Source organism: Benincasa hispida, chromosome 7 (assembly GCF_027475165.1).
Source record: "Benincasa hispida cultivar pf3 chromosome 7, pf3_genome.v1.1, whole genome shotgun sequence".
NCBI classification, from domain to species: Eukaryota; Viridiplantae; Streptophyta; class Magnoliopsida; order Cucurbitales; family Cucurbitaceae; genus Benincasa; species Benincasa hispida.
This window is the reverse complement of record NC_143484.1, coordinates 7,210,981-7,224,414: the sequence shown is the minus strand read 5'-3', so window position 1 is coordinate 7,224,414 and position 13,434 is coordinate 7,210,981. Positions and strand designations below refer to the sequence as shown.

The following is a 13,434-nucleotide window of genomic DNA, read 5'->3' as shown; positions in this document are numbered from 1 at the left end:
CTTGCCACGAGGAATGTTGCCTCTCGTGCAGTGATGTAGGCTGACGAGGGTGATGAGGATGGTTGGGAAGACTGGTCGGCCATTGAAGAACTTAGTGAAAAAGGTCTGAAAACTTTTTAGGCTTTAGGAAGAAGAAAACAAGTCTGGTATGCAAAAGCTCTTAGGGTTTCCATTTGCAAAGATGACTCAAATAGGCTCTCAGACGAAGGAAACAAAATTTATAGGTTGGGCCTTGATGGGCTCAACACGGATTCTGCGGTGGCAGGCCTCTACTCAAAAGGCCTACCGCCACGCTCCTCACATTTATGAATTTGCAAAGACGTACGTCCTTTCATCTGCAGATTCATCATGTCCTTGGAAGCCGAAGCGATTGGACTTCCCAATTTGCAAAAAGAATTTTTCTTTGGTGTTTTATTCGGATGGGAGCAAGTTAAGAATTAACGCAATGAATCCATCAACGCAAATGCATCTTTGCAAAGGACAGGCAACAACCATCGCAACACACCCCTTAACTCAACGCATTTCTGGAGGACAGACGCACAGTATTTCTACCAGCGCAACACTATCTCAACATAGTGCATTTTTGCTAAGGACGGGCTAACAATACACACGAGCGCAACACACCCCTCAACGCAATGCATTTGGGTAGAATGGATGCAAAGTGTATCTTGTTATTACAAGATGCACCCATCATCGCAATGCATACCGGATGTGTTTTATTATTAAATTTTTTTTTTCATCAACGCAAGTCACAAGGAATTTGCGGTAATCAATTAATGTTAACCAATCATTCACCAATTTTAAGAATAACGCATTTAATACAGAAAAGTAAGGAAATTAAAGAGAACACGAAAATAAAAGCAAGTGAATTAAATGAGAATTGAATTCATAAATCATTGAAAGAAAATTTAAGGAAGCATTAAATAAAAAAATTCATGAAACAATAAATTCAGAAAGCAAGTAAACATTGAATTTAGAGATATGAACCGGAAGACAATTTTCTCCTGACGAACGCAATCCACACCTCCACAGGCGATCAAGCTTGCCTGCCCAATGCCATCACGGACATTTCTCCTTCCCGTGAGATCCAGGGGCTTCAAAATTGCTTGGCAACATGTCAGGTGTTCTATTGCGAAGTTCAGCTGCCCTACTTGAATCTCCAAATTTCTGATTGAAGATGCCTATGACTGCATTACTGCATCGTTTTTATCCATATATTGCTTGAGCAAGGACTCCAATGAATTTCCATAGGTGTTGGAGAAGGATGATTGGTTTTGCGGTTGTCTCTGTTGACCCTGATTCTGATTGTGGTGAAAAGGTAGAAGGTTTCCTCGATTCCCGGAGTTGCTGTTCTGATGGTTACTTGGCCCACCTTGGTTATGATTTCCTCCCAACCGAAGTTAGGGTGATTCCTCCAACCAGGATTATACGTGTTGCTGTAGGGATTATTCTAGATTGCACATACTTATTGTGGGTTTGATGGGCACATTTCCACCGCATGGCCCCCTCCACATTGGACGCAACTAATTGCGGCCACTTGTGCCAGTGCATTGGGTTGCGCTGATCCTTGGGAGAGGGCACCTTGATTAAGCGCCATCGACTGGAGGATAGAGGTTACCACAGCCATCTGTGCGGCCAAGGTTGTCATTATCTCAGCAGGTACAATGGCAGTATCATTTCTTCGTCTCTCGGAGCCTCTTCCTCCGTACCCGTCATCTACCCAGTCATCTATATTCCATGAGATGCGGTCAAGGATGACCTTGGCTTCAGTGTATATTTTGTCCATGAATCCTCCCACCGTGGATGCATCAGCAACAACCTGCGTTGATCTGTTCAAGCCATTATAGAAGGTTTCCATCAAAACGCAATCGGGTATCCCGATATGCGGACAATTCTTCACCTGTCTTTTGAATCGCATCCAGGCAGTGCTTAGGGTCTCATTATTCATCTACTCAAAGTTCAGCACGTCCTTTCATCTTCTTGCAATAACTGCCGGAGGGAAGAACTTCTTCATATACCATTCAACCAACTAATCCCAGGAAGTTATTTCATTCGGCTCTAGTGAATGAGCCCACCTCTTAGCCTCATCCCTCAAGGTGTAAGGGAAGAGATAAAGTCTAATACCTTTTGGGGTAACGCTAGGAATGGAGAAGTTACCGCACATCTCAACAAAACTGGTTAGATGGGCATGTGGGTCCTCAACTTGTAGACCACCCAACTGCCCCGTATTCTGAATCATTTAGAGCATGACCGGTTTAATCTTAAATCTTGCGTTCTCCTCAACTCCAAGCGAGAAGTCATACAGATTAGGCACCGTGTAGTTCCTCATTGGGATGTTGTGGTCAGCAGCAAGAAAAACGGGATCTTGCGCTGGTCGTCCCACCCCTTGATTCACTTCGGGTGCCTCGTTGTTATTGTTGTTTTCTGCCATGTTGGCTCTCTTTCGCCTCGCTTGGTTCTGGCGTGCCCTTGTGCGAAATGTACGCTCGATCTCTAGGTAAGCCTCGAATTCTGGATCAGTTCCAGTACTCCTAAATCGTCAGATTGCTCTCCGCGATAAGAAGTCAGTACAAAGAGATCTGTCCTGCAAAATATCACAAATGTACTCAACACTAACCATTACCAATCCCCAGCAATGGCGCCATAAACTTATGAACCAAAAATTGATTTCGTGTTGTGCATGCATGATAATGTGCTACAAGCTCATGTTTCCATAAACTTGTAACGCTATTTTTATATCTTACAGCATGTGAACAAATGTGAATATGAATGAATGAGCAAGTATATGCATTAAAGACATAAACTTGGTGACATAAAGAGGGAATGTTATGCTGTGTTATTGCTCATGCACACTTTATATGATACTACTTCTAAATATATGCGTTGTTAATAATATGCTTGCAGTATATGCAATGGAGTAATGCATGTCACAAGTTTCCTTGCGCTGAAACAAAGTATAATTCCAACGCAAGTTTCTCAGAATAATCCGAGGTCGAACACAGGGATTGTTTTCGTTAATGTGTTACTTTTGTGATACATGTGACCGGTTTGTACAATTAATAAAGAATTGGTTGTTTATATAAGAATTTAAAGTGCGGTAGAATAAAGTTGCGTTAATAAAATAAATTTCGATGAAAATAAATTCAAACTAACATGATACAAGATACAAGATACATGATATACTATACTGAGTTCGAGACTGACTGTAAAGTTATACAAAGGATCGTGGTATGTGATGGCAAGTCTTTATGGATGAATCAAAAATAGAAAGAATAATTAGTAAAAACAACGCAAGTTTGTTAATTTCGTTAAAGATACAACTAAGGTTCCGCTTTCCCTTGGCGTACACCTCTCGGTGATTGGCCGCGTTCCCATATCTCTATGGTGAAACAGGGATGAAGTGATGAATGCAAGGTTGCTTCCATCACTGGAAGTACTTCTCGCTTTAGTTAACGCATTCTTCCAACCCTCTCTCGGCGGAATAGCATCTCACTTCTGCTCTCACAGGTGAAGATGTCGTCTAGCATGCTTTGACTAAACATAATTATTTCCTTAACCCAATTAATTTACTTGCTTAATTCTTGCTACTTACCTAGAGGATTAAGAAAACGTCATGGAGAAAATGTTCTACCTAGGGGTTCATTAACCTAGACAATTTGGCTACTGATTTTAGTCTAAGTCGTCTTTTTAATTCCCGCTCATAAACAACTTTTGTCTATGAAATATAAACAAGTTCAAGTAGTCCAGGTAAATTCCCAGGTAGGGGTGTTACGTTTCCATCAACTTAAATACCTCAGTCTAGACAAAACCCACCTTAGTCAAAAGGTTCCTTATAGATAGATTTGCTACACTTTAACCTTTTATTAGTCAATTTAATCCTATTAAACTGAGTAAAATATTAAAGCCTTAGGGTTGCTAATCATTTTTGAACCGTGATCTTAGGTCTATGTGATCCAAGTTTTAAACATTTTAAAACCATGAATTAAACCTAAGTGAGCATGCATGTCTTTCTTATTTTTTTTAGTTCTAATTTCTCTTGAACTTTTAAAAAGAAACAACTAAAAAACCCATTGCGCACAACAAGGTGTTTATAATGCTTATAAAGTAACCTACGTGTCATGCTTCATGCAATGTCCGGTCATTACTATACATAACTTTTATATACGCGTAATAACCAAGAAAACATGCTTTCGATTCACCCTCATACTATAATAATTATAATATAAAGATGATGCATGTCAATGTTTTTTATGCATGCATAAATATAACTCTTATATTATATGATGCATGAGCATGCTCTTACATAATTAAATCATGCTTCTCTAAATTATAACATTTAAGATAAAGAGATGATGCATGACCAATGCATAATAAGGTGGGATTTACTATATGTGCATACCATATGACATATAAAAACCATACATCGCATGTAATAAACTAAGGATTAATGGATCGAGATGAGTCTTTCCAAAAATCGGAATGAAATAACCCTATCTATTACACTTTCCATCAAGCAAACCGAGTCTTGAACCACCAGGAGAAGTCCATCGTTTAGTAAACGTCGAAGGTAACGATCGCCCAGCGTGCACTAGATGATAGGCGCAAAAGCTAAACGATCGCTTAGACGACAATGAGGCTACGAAGCCTGATCGTCTAGGCAATTGCTCAACACGGTGAAAGCTAAACGATTTACCATGCATTGCTAAGCAATCATGTAGTAAGTTACTAATCGATGAAGCTTGTTGAGCTAAACGATCGTCTAGTGCGTGCATGCGTTAAATGATATGCAAGCATCCCATCGTCTACACGACCCGATACTCAGCATTCGCTTAGCCCATCATCTACACGACCAACCATTGATCGTCTCCTTCCTCGAAGAACTGAAACCCTTGCTCTGATCTTCTTCATGAACGACTCAAGACTCAAAGTGACTTTAAATTACAGACTTGATAATGATTAATAATGCCCAAAAACACAGGGGCCTTTACAATCAACCGAAAATGTAAAAGAATTAAATCAAACCGAGGCTAACATCCTAGAAAAAATCCATTAATCCACACATCCATAATAATTTAACAATTAAACAGAGCAGATATGCACCCACCTAGAATGTATATGCAATTCATTGCAACAATGAAATTGGAACATCATAACTTGGCTCTAATACCAATTGAAGGAACTCTTAACAAAGAGCATCCATGAGCGCGTTCGGATCTTTCCAATTTTATTGTGACTGAAATACAACACACATATTCTAACAGATAGTTATGCAAATTACACTAATTAATGGCATGCTTTGATAAATAAACTACAAGGGATTAAGTTCACATACCAGTTGAAGACTCTCTTCAAACTCAAACTCAACGCAATGGAAGAACCTCCACACGAACTCTATAGCCCAGCAAATTAGTCGGCTACAGCAGCACGATCACGAACGACAGCAATACGAACAAGCACAAACAAGTGAGAACACTACTGCAAGTGTTGATCCCTTTTTCTATAGATTTTTGGTTGAATATACCTTGCCTTGTATGTGTTTAATGTAGCTTTGTGTGCATAGGTATTATGAACGCCTATAGTTGGAAACAACAGAAATTGGAAAGCATTTCATTCTATTTCCCACAAGAATCAAGGAAATAAACAATTTGTCCCTTTTGGTATTGACTTTGAAAGTGGAAGTATTGCAAAAAATAATCCTCAACTACACCTTCAATGTAAGCAACTGACTTTACCATATATTTCTTTTGCACTGTTTAATGAATCTAAAAAAAGCCTTGTACAATATGAATGTTTGATTAATATGAATGTTTTAAGAAGATTCAAGGCAGTTCTTTTTGTTTTCCCTCTTGTAATGTTGTTCTTTGCAGAAGCGGAGAGATGTTGAAGCACTTAACTCAATTGAACAGATTCTTAGCAATGTGCATCTCTAATTAATTAAGACAAGTCCTCTTTGACAACGATTGGCAAGGCTAGAAAATTTTATGGTTTATATGTTATGCCATTCCTTCGTTACTGGCTGGTAGTTCATCACATTCATATATTACTTGCTCTAAGGTATCCTTTGATACTTGGTATTTTCGTCTAAGTCATCCTTCTATTAAGCATATGATTGTTGTCACACCCCGCCCCAGACCACCTTCTTAGCCTAGAGAAAGGCGTGACTGCAGCAGTTACCAACCCTTGGGCTGACACTTACTACCTAATAACTCTTGCGAAATAACTCTGATATCAATTATAATTTATATGCAATGGGACGTCTTTAGGCCCACAATTTATTAACTTAGAAACATAATATGTTTAGAGTCATTACAACACTAGATTTACAAGTCCAAAACCCACAAACCCTAGTTCTTATATGAACAACAGTAACATGTGTACAATATTAACAGTAACCACCTAGCAAACGGTTACAAGTCTTTTGGTCCTTTAGTGGTAGAGCAAATACTGAGCTATCTTCAGAGGATTTGACCATTATCTTGATTTCTTAGGAGCTTTTCACTCTAGTAGCTCCTCGGGCTCCTTTTCACCCCTAGAATCCAAATTCAACTTACTGCTTAGATTACTCATAGTTTTGAACCTTATTTGGAAATAATTCCTTCTACAAACGTATTCTAAAATGTCTCAGGAAGCTTACCCTAAAATTTCATCTTAGAAATCTTCGTGGTTTGGCCGAAATCACAGAATCTTCAAGTCTGACTCAGACTAATCCGACAGTCTGACCCTTCTACCTTCTTTTCAATCTCCAGCCCGGTTCCTTTGAGCTTTTTCCTCTAGCATCCCTATTCTAAAATCTAAACTTCTAGAGCTTTCAAATGGCTTTGAAATCACTCTAAACACACTAGTAGATTGGGAGATCTCCTCGTCCAAAATTGATGTGTTCTCCTCAGCCCTCACTACTCTCCCTCTCTTTTTATGAATTTTATGATTTTGGTAATTTGAAAATGAAATCCCAAAGGTTCTATTTATAGGTATCCAAATTTTTCCTGGTGTTGACACCACCTACTTGGTTGCATGGCCAAGTGTTTACCTCTCCCCTTATCAACGCAAGCTTGCATCATCTTGGCCCAAAGAGTCTTCTTCATATGCGTCCACCACAATTCCTTAGCCCTTAAGAATTTCTCTTAAGAAGACACATAATTTGGCTGACGTTTGCCCTTGCGACCTCACCCTCCGTATGTGTTCAATTTAGAGTTTTCAACGCATAATCCACAAGAATGCAGCCAAATTCATCGCATAGATGCTTGCCCGGCCGTTTGATGCATAGGCGAGGCTCTTCGATTGTGTGGGCGAGGCATTCAAATGCAGCACTGGACGAGGCGTTGCTGCACGCATAGGCTGCTCTCGCTCTCTCCACTCTCGCTGGTGTCGCTCTCTCCCACTTTCTCGCTCATAATCTCGCTCTCTCCAACTTTCTCGCTCAAAATCTCATTCTCTCCAATCTCGCTCTCTCCCTCTTTCTCGCTGGTCTCGCTCTCTCCCATTTTCTCTCCAACCTTGCTTTCTCCCATTTTCTCTCCAAAATCTCATTCTCTCCAATCTCACTCTCTCCCATTTTCTCTCCAATCTCGCTAACCTTGTTGTTAGCTACTGTGAACAACAATGTTCTCCGTGCAACTTCTACACGTTTTTTCCAGATTTTTTCCAAAATAATTTTCCATATTTTTCTCAGTTCCTCAATCCTTTCTTCAACCATAATGCATTTCACATAAATTCCATACTTAGCTAATTTTTCCCAAATTTCCCAAACTCAATTTCCATATTTTCCTTTTCAAATCTCCACTCCTTCTTCACCATTTCATACTAGCTTTTTCATCAACCTACCTATTATACAAATTTCATTACAATTTTACCAATTAAAACTCAACTTAAATTATTCAAGGAAAATCTACTTAACACTTAGAAATTTCCTTCCCTTTAACATAGGATTTAACTTTCACTTAGTTAATTCCTTTTATCACTTGCTTAAGTAAGGAAAATAGAAATCTGGGTTTCACAATTGCTCTTAAGGATGTTATTCCTATTGAAACTAAGAATTTGAATTTTTCAAACCTCTATCCCATTTGTCCTTTAGCCAAACAAAAGAAGCTATCTTTTGTATCATATAATTATGTTGCTTTACCTAGTTTTGATTTAACACATTGTGGCATTTGGGGTCCTTATCAACATCCTTCTCATGCTAGTTATCGTTATTTGTTTACTATAGTGGATGTTTTTTCTCGTTTCACATGGACTTTTATGAAGAAGTCAAAGAGTGAAGCTTTAATAATTGTTCCTGGTTCTTTACTGTGGTTGAAACTCAATTTAGTGTGCATATAAAGCAGTTTAGATCTGATTATGTTCCTAAATTAGCTTCCACATATTCTTTTAGTTCTAAAGGTGTAATTCATCAGTTTTCATATGTTGCTCTCCCTAAACAGAACTCTGTTATGGAAAGAAATCATCATCGCTTACTTAATACTGTAAGATCTTAGCTTTTTCAATCTCATGTACATATTAAATTTTGGGTTGATTGTGTTCTTACTACTGCATTCTTGATTAATCGCACATCTTTTTCTCTTTTAAAGTGCCAAACACCTTATGCTCGATGGTATGGCAAGATTCCTGATTATTCTATGATGAGATCATTTGGTTGCTTGTGCTTTGCTTCTACTTTGCATCTCAAAGAACAAAATTTCAGCCTCGAGCTATTCCAGCTGTGTTTATTGGTTATCCTGCCGGTATGAAAGCTTATAGATTATATGATAATGAATAACAGCGTTATTTTGTATCCTGTGATGTTGTGTTCCATGAGCACATTTATCCTTTTCATGTTGTTGTTAACGAAGAAGACCTTCATATGCCTTTTGATGACATTGTTTTGCCTAAGTCTTTTGATTTTGCTTGGTTACCTAATTAGAATTCGCTTGCTCATACTATTGATCATGCTTTTACTAATACTGTTGGTTGCTTGAATAATTGTGATGTTGATAGATCAATTTCGGGTATTGCTAATAATGGTGATGATAGTACATTGATTTCTTCTTAGCCAAATAATGTTCTTGATACATCTATAACTATTGATGAAATTGGTGTGCCATAGTTTGAATATTCACAGCCTAATACATTACCTATTAGTCAAGATTTAGTTACATCACAACCTACTAATCTCAGAAAGTCTTCTGGAGCTAGCCACCTTCTTGCTTGAAGGATTCTAACTGCAACTTGTTATATTCTCAAGATAATCTGTTACAAACTACTACTTCTTTTACCATATATCCTTTACAGAATTACTTGTCTTATGATCATTTGTCTGATGATTATCGTAGTTTTGTCTTACAGCTTTCAGCATCATATAAACCTCAGTTTTTAATCAAGGTGTCAAGTTTACACATTGGCAAAAGGCAAAGGATTCTGATTAGTTGCTATGGAGGCGAATCATACTTGGTTTGTTGTTCCACTTCCTTCAAACCAACATTCCATTGGATACAAGTGGGTTTATAAGGTGAAACAAAATTCTAATGGCACTGTAGAGCAAAATATATACTCAACAAAAAGATCTCGACAATATTTCAATCACTGGTCTTTAAGTCACAGATGTTTGATAAATCTGCAGGAACACGAACTTGCTGACTGGACTAAAGCAGAGGATCTGGCAAAGTCAGGAGACATAGCCGATGTGGAAGTAATAAGCTCGAGTACTCGAGGTTTTGTTGTAAGTATATTATAATCAGTTCATGTGTTTTGTCCTGCTTGTATTTGAAGTTAACTTATTTCTTTTTGACGTTACTTCTTCTTACTTTGATTTGTGAAGGTATCATTTGGCTCCCTAATAGGATTTATGACCTGGAAACAAAGTACGAGAGGTAAATTGCATGACCCTAAATTTTACACCAATTCATCCTTACTAGTGGACTTGATTGATGCACTTGATCGGCTTTGTACTGTTGAAGGTAAAGTTTAATCATCTAATATGAGAGTGGTTTATTTTATCTTATTTTCTTTATGACAGTGATATTGATTAGATGGGTGTATAAGATTATCATAATAAGTACCTATTGCTCTTATACAACAAGTGGAAAGGTGCTTCTTCTAGTTGAATATGGTTTTGATATTTTGTTTGTTTTTGCACATGCATACCCAGACTAGATATGTAAGATATGGCTATGGTTATCTTTATTGCACTAGTTGAGGCTACTACCACTTTTAGGTGTTTGGTTTTATTTTTCTCTTTAAGAATTACAGTTGAATTTATTCATGCTCTTTTAGGCGACATATTTGGCGTCCCTAAAGAAAATTTGGAAAGCATAATTGGTGCCACCATAGGTTCTTACCTTAAGTTGCTCTCTAGTGAGAAGGCTAGACTTGAAGAATTAAACAGACTTGTGTACCTTGCCAAAAGATATAGCTCATGTTCACAAGTCTTGGTAGTTGTAGCTGATTATTTGGATTTTATTTATGGGTAAGTTGGAAATTTTGCATTCTAGACAATTTTTTCTACCTTCTGTTCCAAATTAATACTTTTCTGTTTACAATTTGTTCATACTTTTCTGTTCCAAATTAATACTCTAATGCACTGATGCAGGGACATTATCATGATATATTCATGCTTTAGAAAAGTGTTCACTTTAATATTCATGCTTTGTATTTCTATGGCTCTTGTAATTGTTTCCTTGCTTTAGAAAAGTGCTCACTTTGGAATTTGGTTGTACAGTATTTTGGTTAATGGAATACCGTATGTGCGACAGCTTGTGATTATGTGCTTCACATGGCTCAAAGGGTGAGATGTAAATATATTTAATCAGTTTGTGCCATGGCTGATATGGAATGGGATATTGAGACGTTAGATACACTTGTTAGGTTTATAGTTGGTGGTTCATATGTGTGTGTTTTTTTTGGCCAAAGAACAAACTTTCCTTAATTAAAAGGAAGGTGGAAAGAATGATGTCGAAGTCTGCCCAACCCAAGTCAGAAAAGATTATTGCACCACTGGATTTCACTTTCTTTTTCCCCTTCAAATTTTTTTAGTTTTTCCTACAACTCTTTTACAGCCCTAGACTTGCATCAATTTAACTAGGGTACTAGCTTTTACACATTCACCGCAAGGAATCGTACCTAGTCAATTTCTAAGTGTCCTAACTGAAACAATCGATGAAGGTCCCATGTGGAAGTGTGATCTTTCCCAATTTTTGTTTTTCACGGGATCCCAATTTATAGAAAATAAAATTATGCATTATACAAAAAAAAAAAAAAAAAAAATACACCATGTTTTTAGAAGAGAAAATGAAATTAAGGTTAGAAAATAATCTTGAGAAAATGAAATTAAGGTTAGAAAATAATCCTACCCTTGAAGAACTCCAACGAGGAAGCTACCAAAAGAGAACCTCCCCTAATCTCTATTAGGGTTTGAGAATAAGTAGAAGGTGTGTGCTCTATAAATTTTGGAAGAGGGAAAGGAATTAAAAAGAGGAAAAATCTTTTATGTGGATTCTCTTAAATAATGAGAGAACGCACAAAAAAAAAAAAAAAAAACATTGATCTTCTATACATCTTTGAAGAAGATGAAGACCACACCATAAAACTGCCCACTATCATGTACGAATAAGAGATTCAAATTTTAATTTTAAATAAATATAATAAAATTTAATATAGATTTATATGATAACTAATTTATCATATAATATATATATTAAACCATATGTTATACCGTATATAGCACATAACTTATAGTTTTTATATTGTATTAGATACAATATAACCTATAGTTTTTATTTCTTTCATGCGTGCATAGTATTTAATATAAATCACATTTATACTAAATGTAATTATATGAATCTCATCCATTTAATTAATATTTGAATCATATTCATATATTTATTTTCTCTCAAATGAACTTTATATTATAATGTATCAAATACATTATATTAATTATATCATGTATAATTAATTCCCTTAATTAATTTGAACAATTCAAATTAATTCTCAATAATCCGTATTGAGCTACAGAAGGGGTCTTATAGACCTGTAGATTGAAGTTTAAATAATACTTGAATAATTAATTAAATTAACCAACATCCATTAATTGTCGGTCACTCCACTAAAGACTGACAGTTGTACTCTTCGCACTACAGACAGATTTTTGTGTCCATTGGATATAACCAGTCAACAATTCGATGCCTCTTCACAAATTGTTCCTAGATACAGCTAGGTCAAAATTTCCGTTTTATCCCTGTAGTTATATCTAACTCCTTAAGTACCATTGATCCCTCTAATGAACAATAAGTCATAGTTCAACTATAACCAAATCCCTCTCGGACCAAGAGAGGGTGTGGCCACATTGTTCAAGCCCCGAAATCAACCCTTAAGAAAGCAATTTATTTACTTATCCCGATATTAGGGAAGGAATGAATTTCGTCTTATGTAGTTGTGTTCCCAGCTCATCATTCAGAAGAATCCCAAAAATGGTAGGCATATTGAGTCTGCAATCTGGCCACTCTTATCCATGCAAATCAAAGGATTACCTTCATAGGCAGGAGTTCACAATTCACTAAGTATTCTGGTCATGTCACCTATGGTCATCCTAGTAAAATGTAAGTCTCTATTATTAATGGTGTTATATAATGAGACTAATAATTTTGTGGTCTGATCTTATTCAAACTCTTTGTATAGGATACCCTCGCTCACATGTCTCCACTTGAATGATCACAATCGGATCATTTGTGGCACTTTACAATATTTGTAACTTCTACAAAGTGAGTCGTATCCATAATATCACCAAGATAAGGTACCCAACCTTATCCATCTACTATAGATCATTTAGGTTATCACTCAAAAAGAATCAAACACAAATATAATTCAAAGAACTATTAAGCAAGAGAAAACATACCTTTTGATCAAACTCTCTACAGCACCGTTCTCCTCCTTTCCATATCTTCAATCTACCTCACGAGATCTTTCTCACTATGACTCTTGGCAAATATCGGCTTGTGGGAGCCTCTTGGGAAAATTGGAATTTTCGAAGGAGAGAGATTGTAGGGAAATTGAAAAACCTTTCAAAAAAAGATATCAGAAATAGCACTCTCGAGTTTTCACTTTTTAAAACTAGCACGTTTTTTGAAAACTCGTTAAACTGGTTTTTCTCGGTCCATTTTGGGCAAGATCGACCATCAATTTTGGATAAAAAAAAAATTAACTTTTTCTAACTTGCGATTGTTTTGGGCCTTTTCGGTACATCTCAGATATATTACATAATTTTACTAAGTTTTCTAAACATTATGTAATCTTCCCAAATCTTATACAAAATCTTATATATTTTCAAATTTTCTCCTAGTTAAGTTATCTTTACCAAATATTATATCGAATGATTATGTAATTTTACAAATCTTTACCCCAATTTTTGTCTATACAATTATATAAATTTCCAAACTTTCAAATGAATTTGCCAATTATCTAAATGGA

The 13,434-nt window shown here is 36.5% G+C and overlaps 1 protein-coding gene across 1 annotated transcript; it reads left to right on the top strand.

Annotated features, from left to right (window-relative positions):
• Positions 1-8,247: 8,247 nt before the first annotated feature.
• On the top strand, positions 8,248-10,577 carry LOC120068947 (uncharacterized). Its single transcript, XM_039020586.2, has 6 exons — positions 8,248-8,459; positions 8,565-8,717; positions 9,319-9,481; positions 9,593-9,691; positions 9,791-9,929; positions 10,246-10,577. The coding sequence occupies exons 3-6, from the start codon at positions 9,404-9,406 to the stop codon at positions 10,440-10,442; spliced, it is 513 nt and encodes a 170-aa protein (XP_038876514.2). The 5' UTR covers positions 8,248-8,459; positions 8,565-8,717; positions 9,319-9,403; the 3' UTR covers positions 10,443-10,577.
• The last annotated feature ends 2,857 nt before the right edge of the window (positions 10,578-13,434 follow it).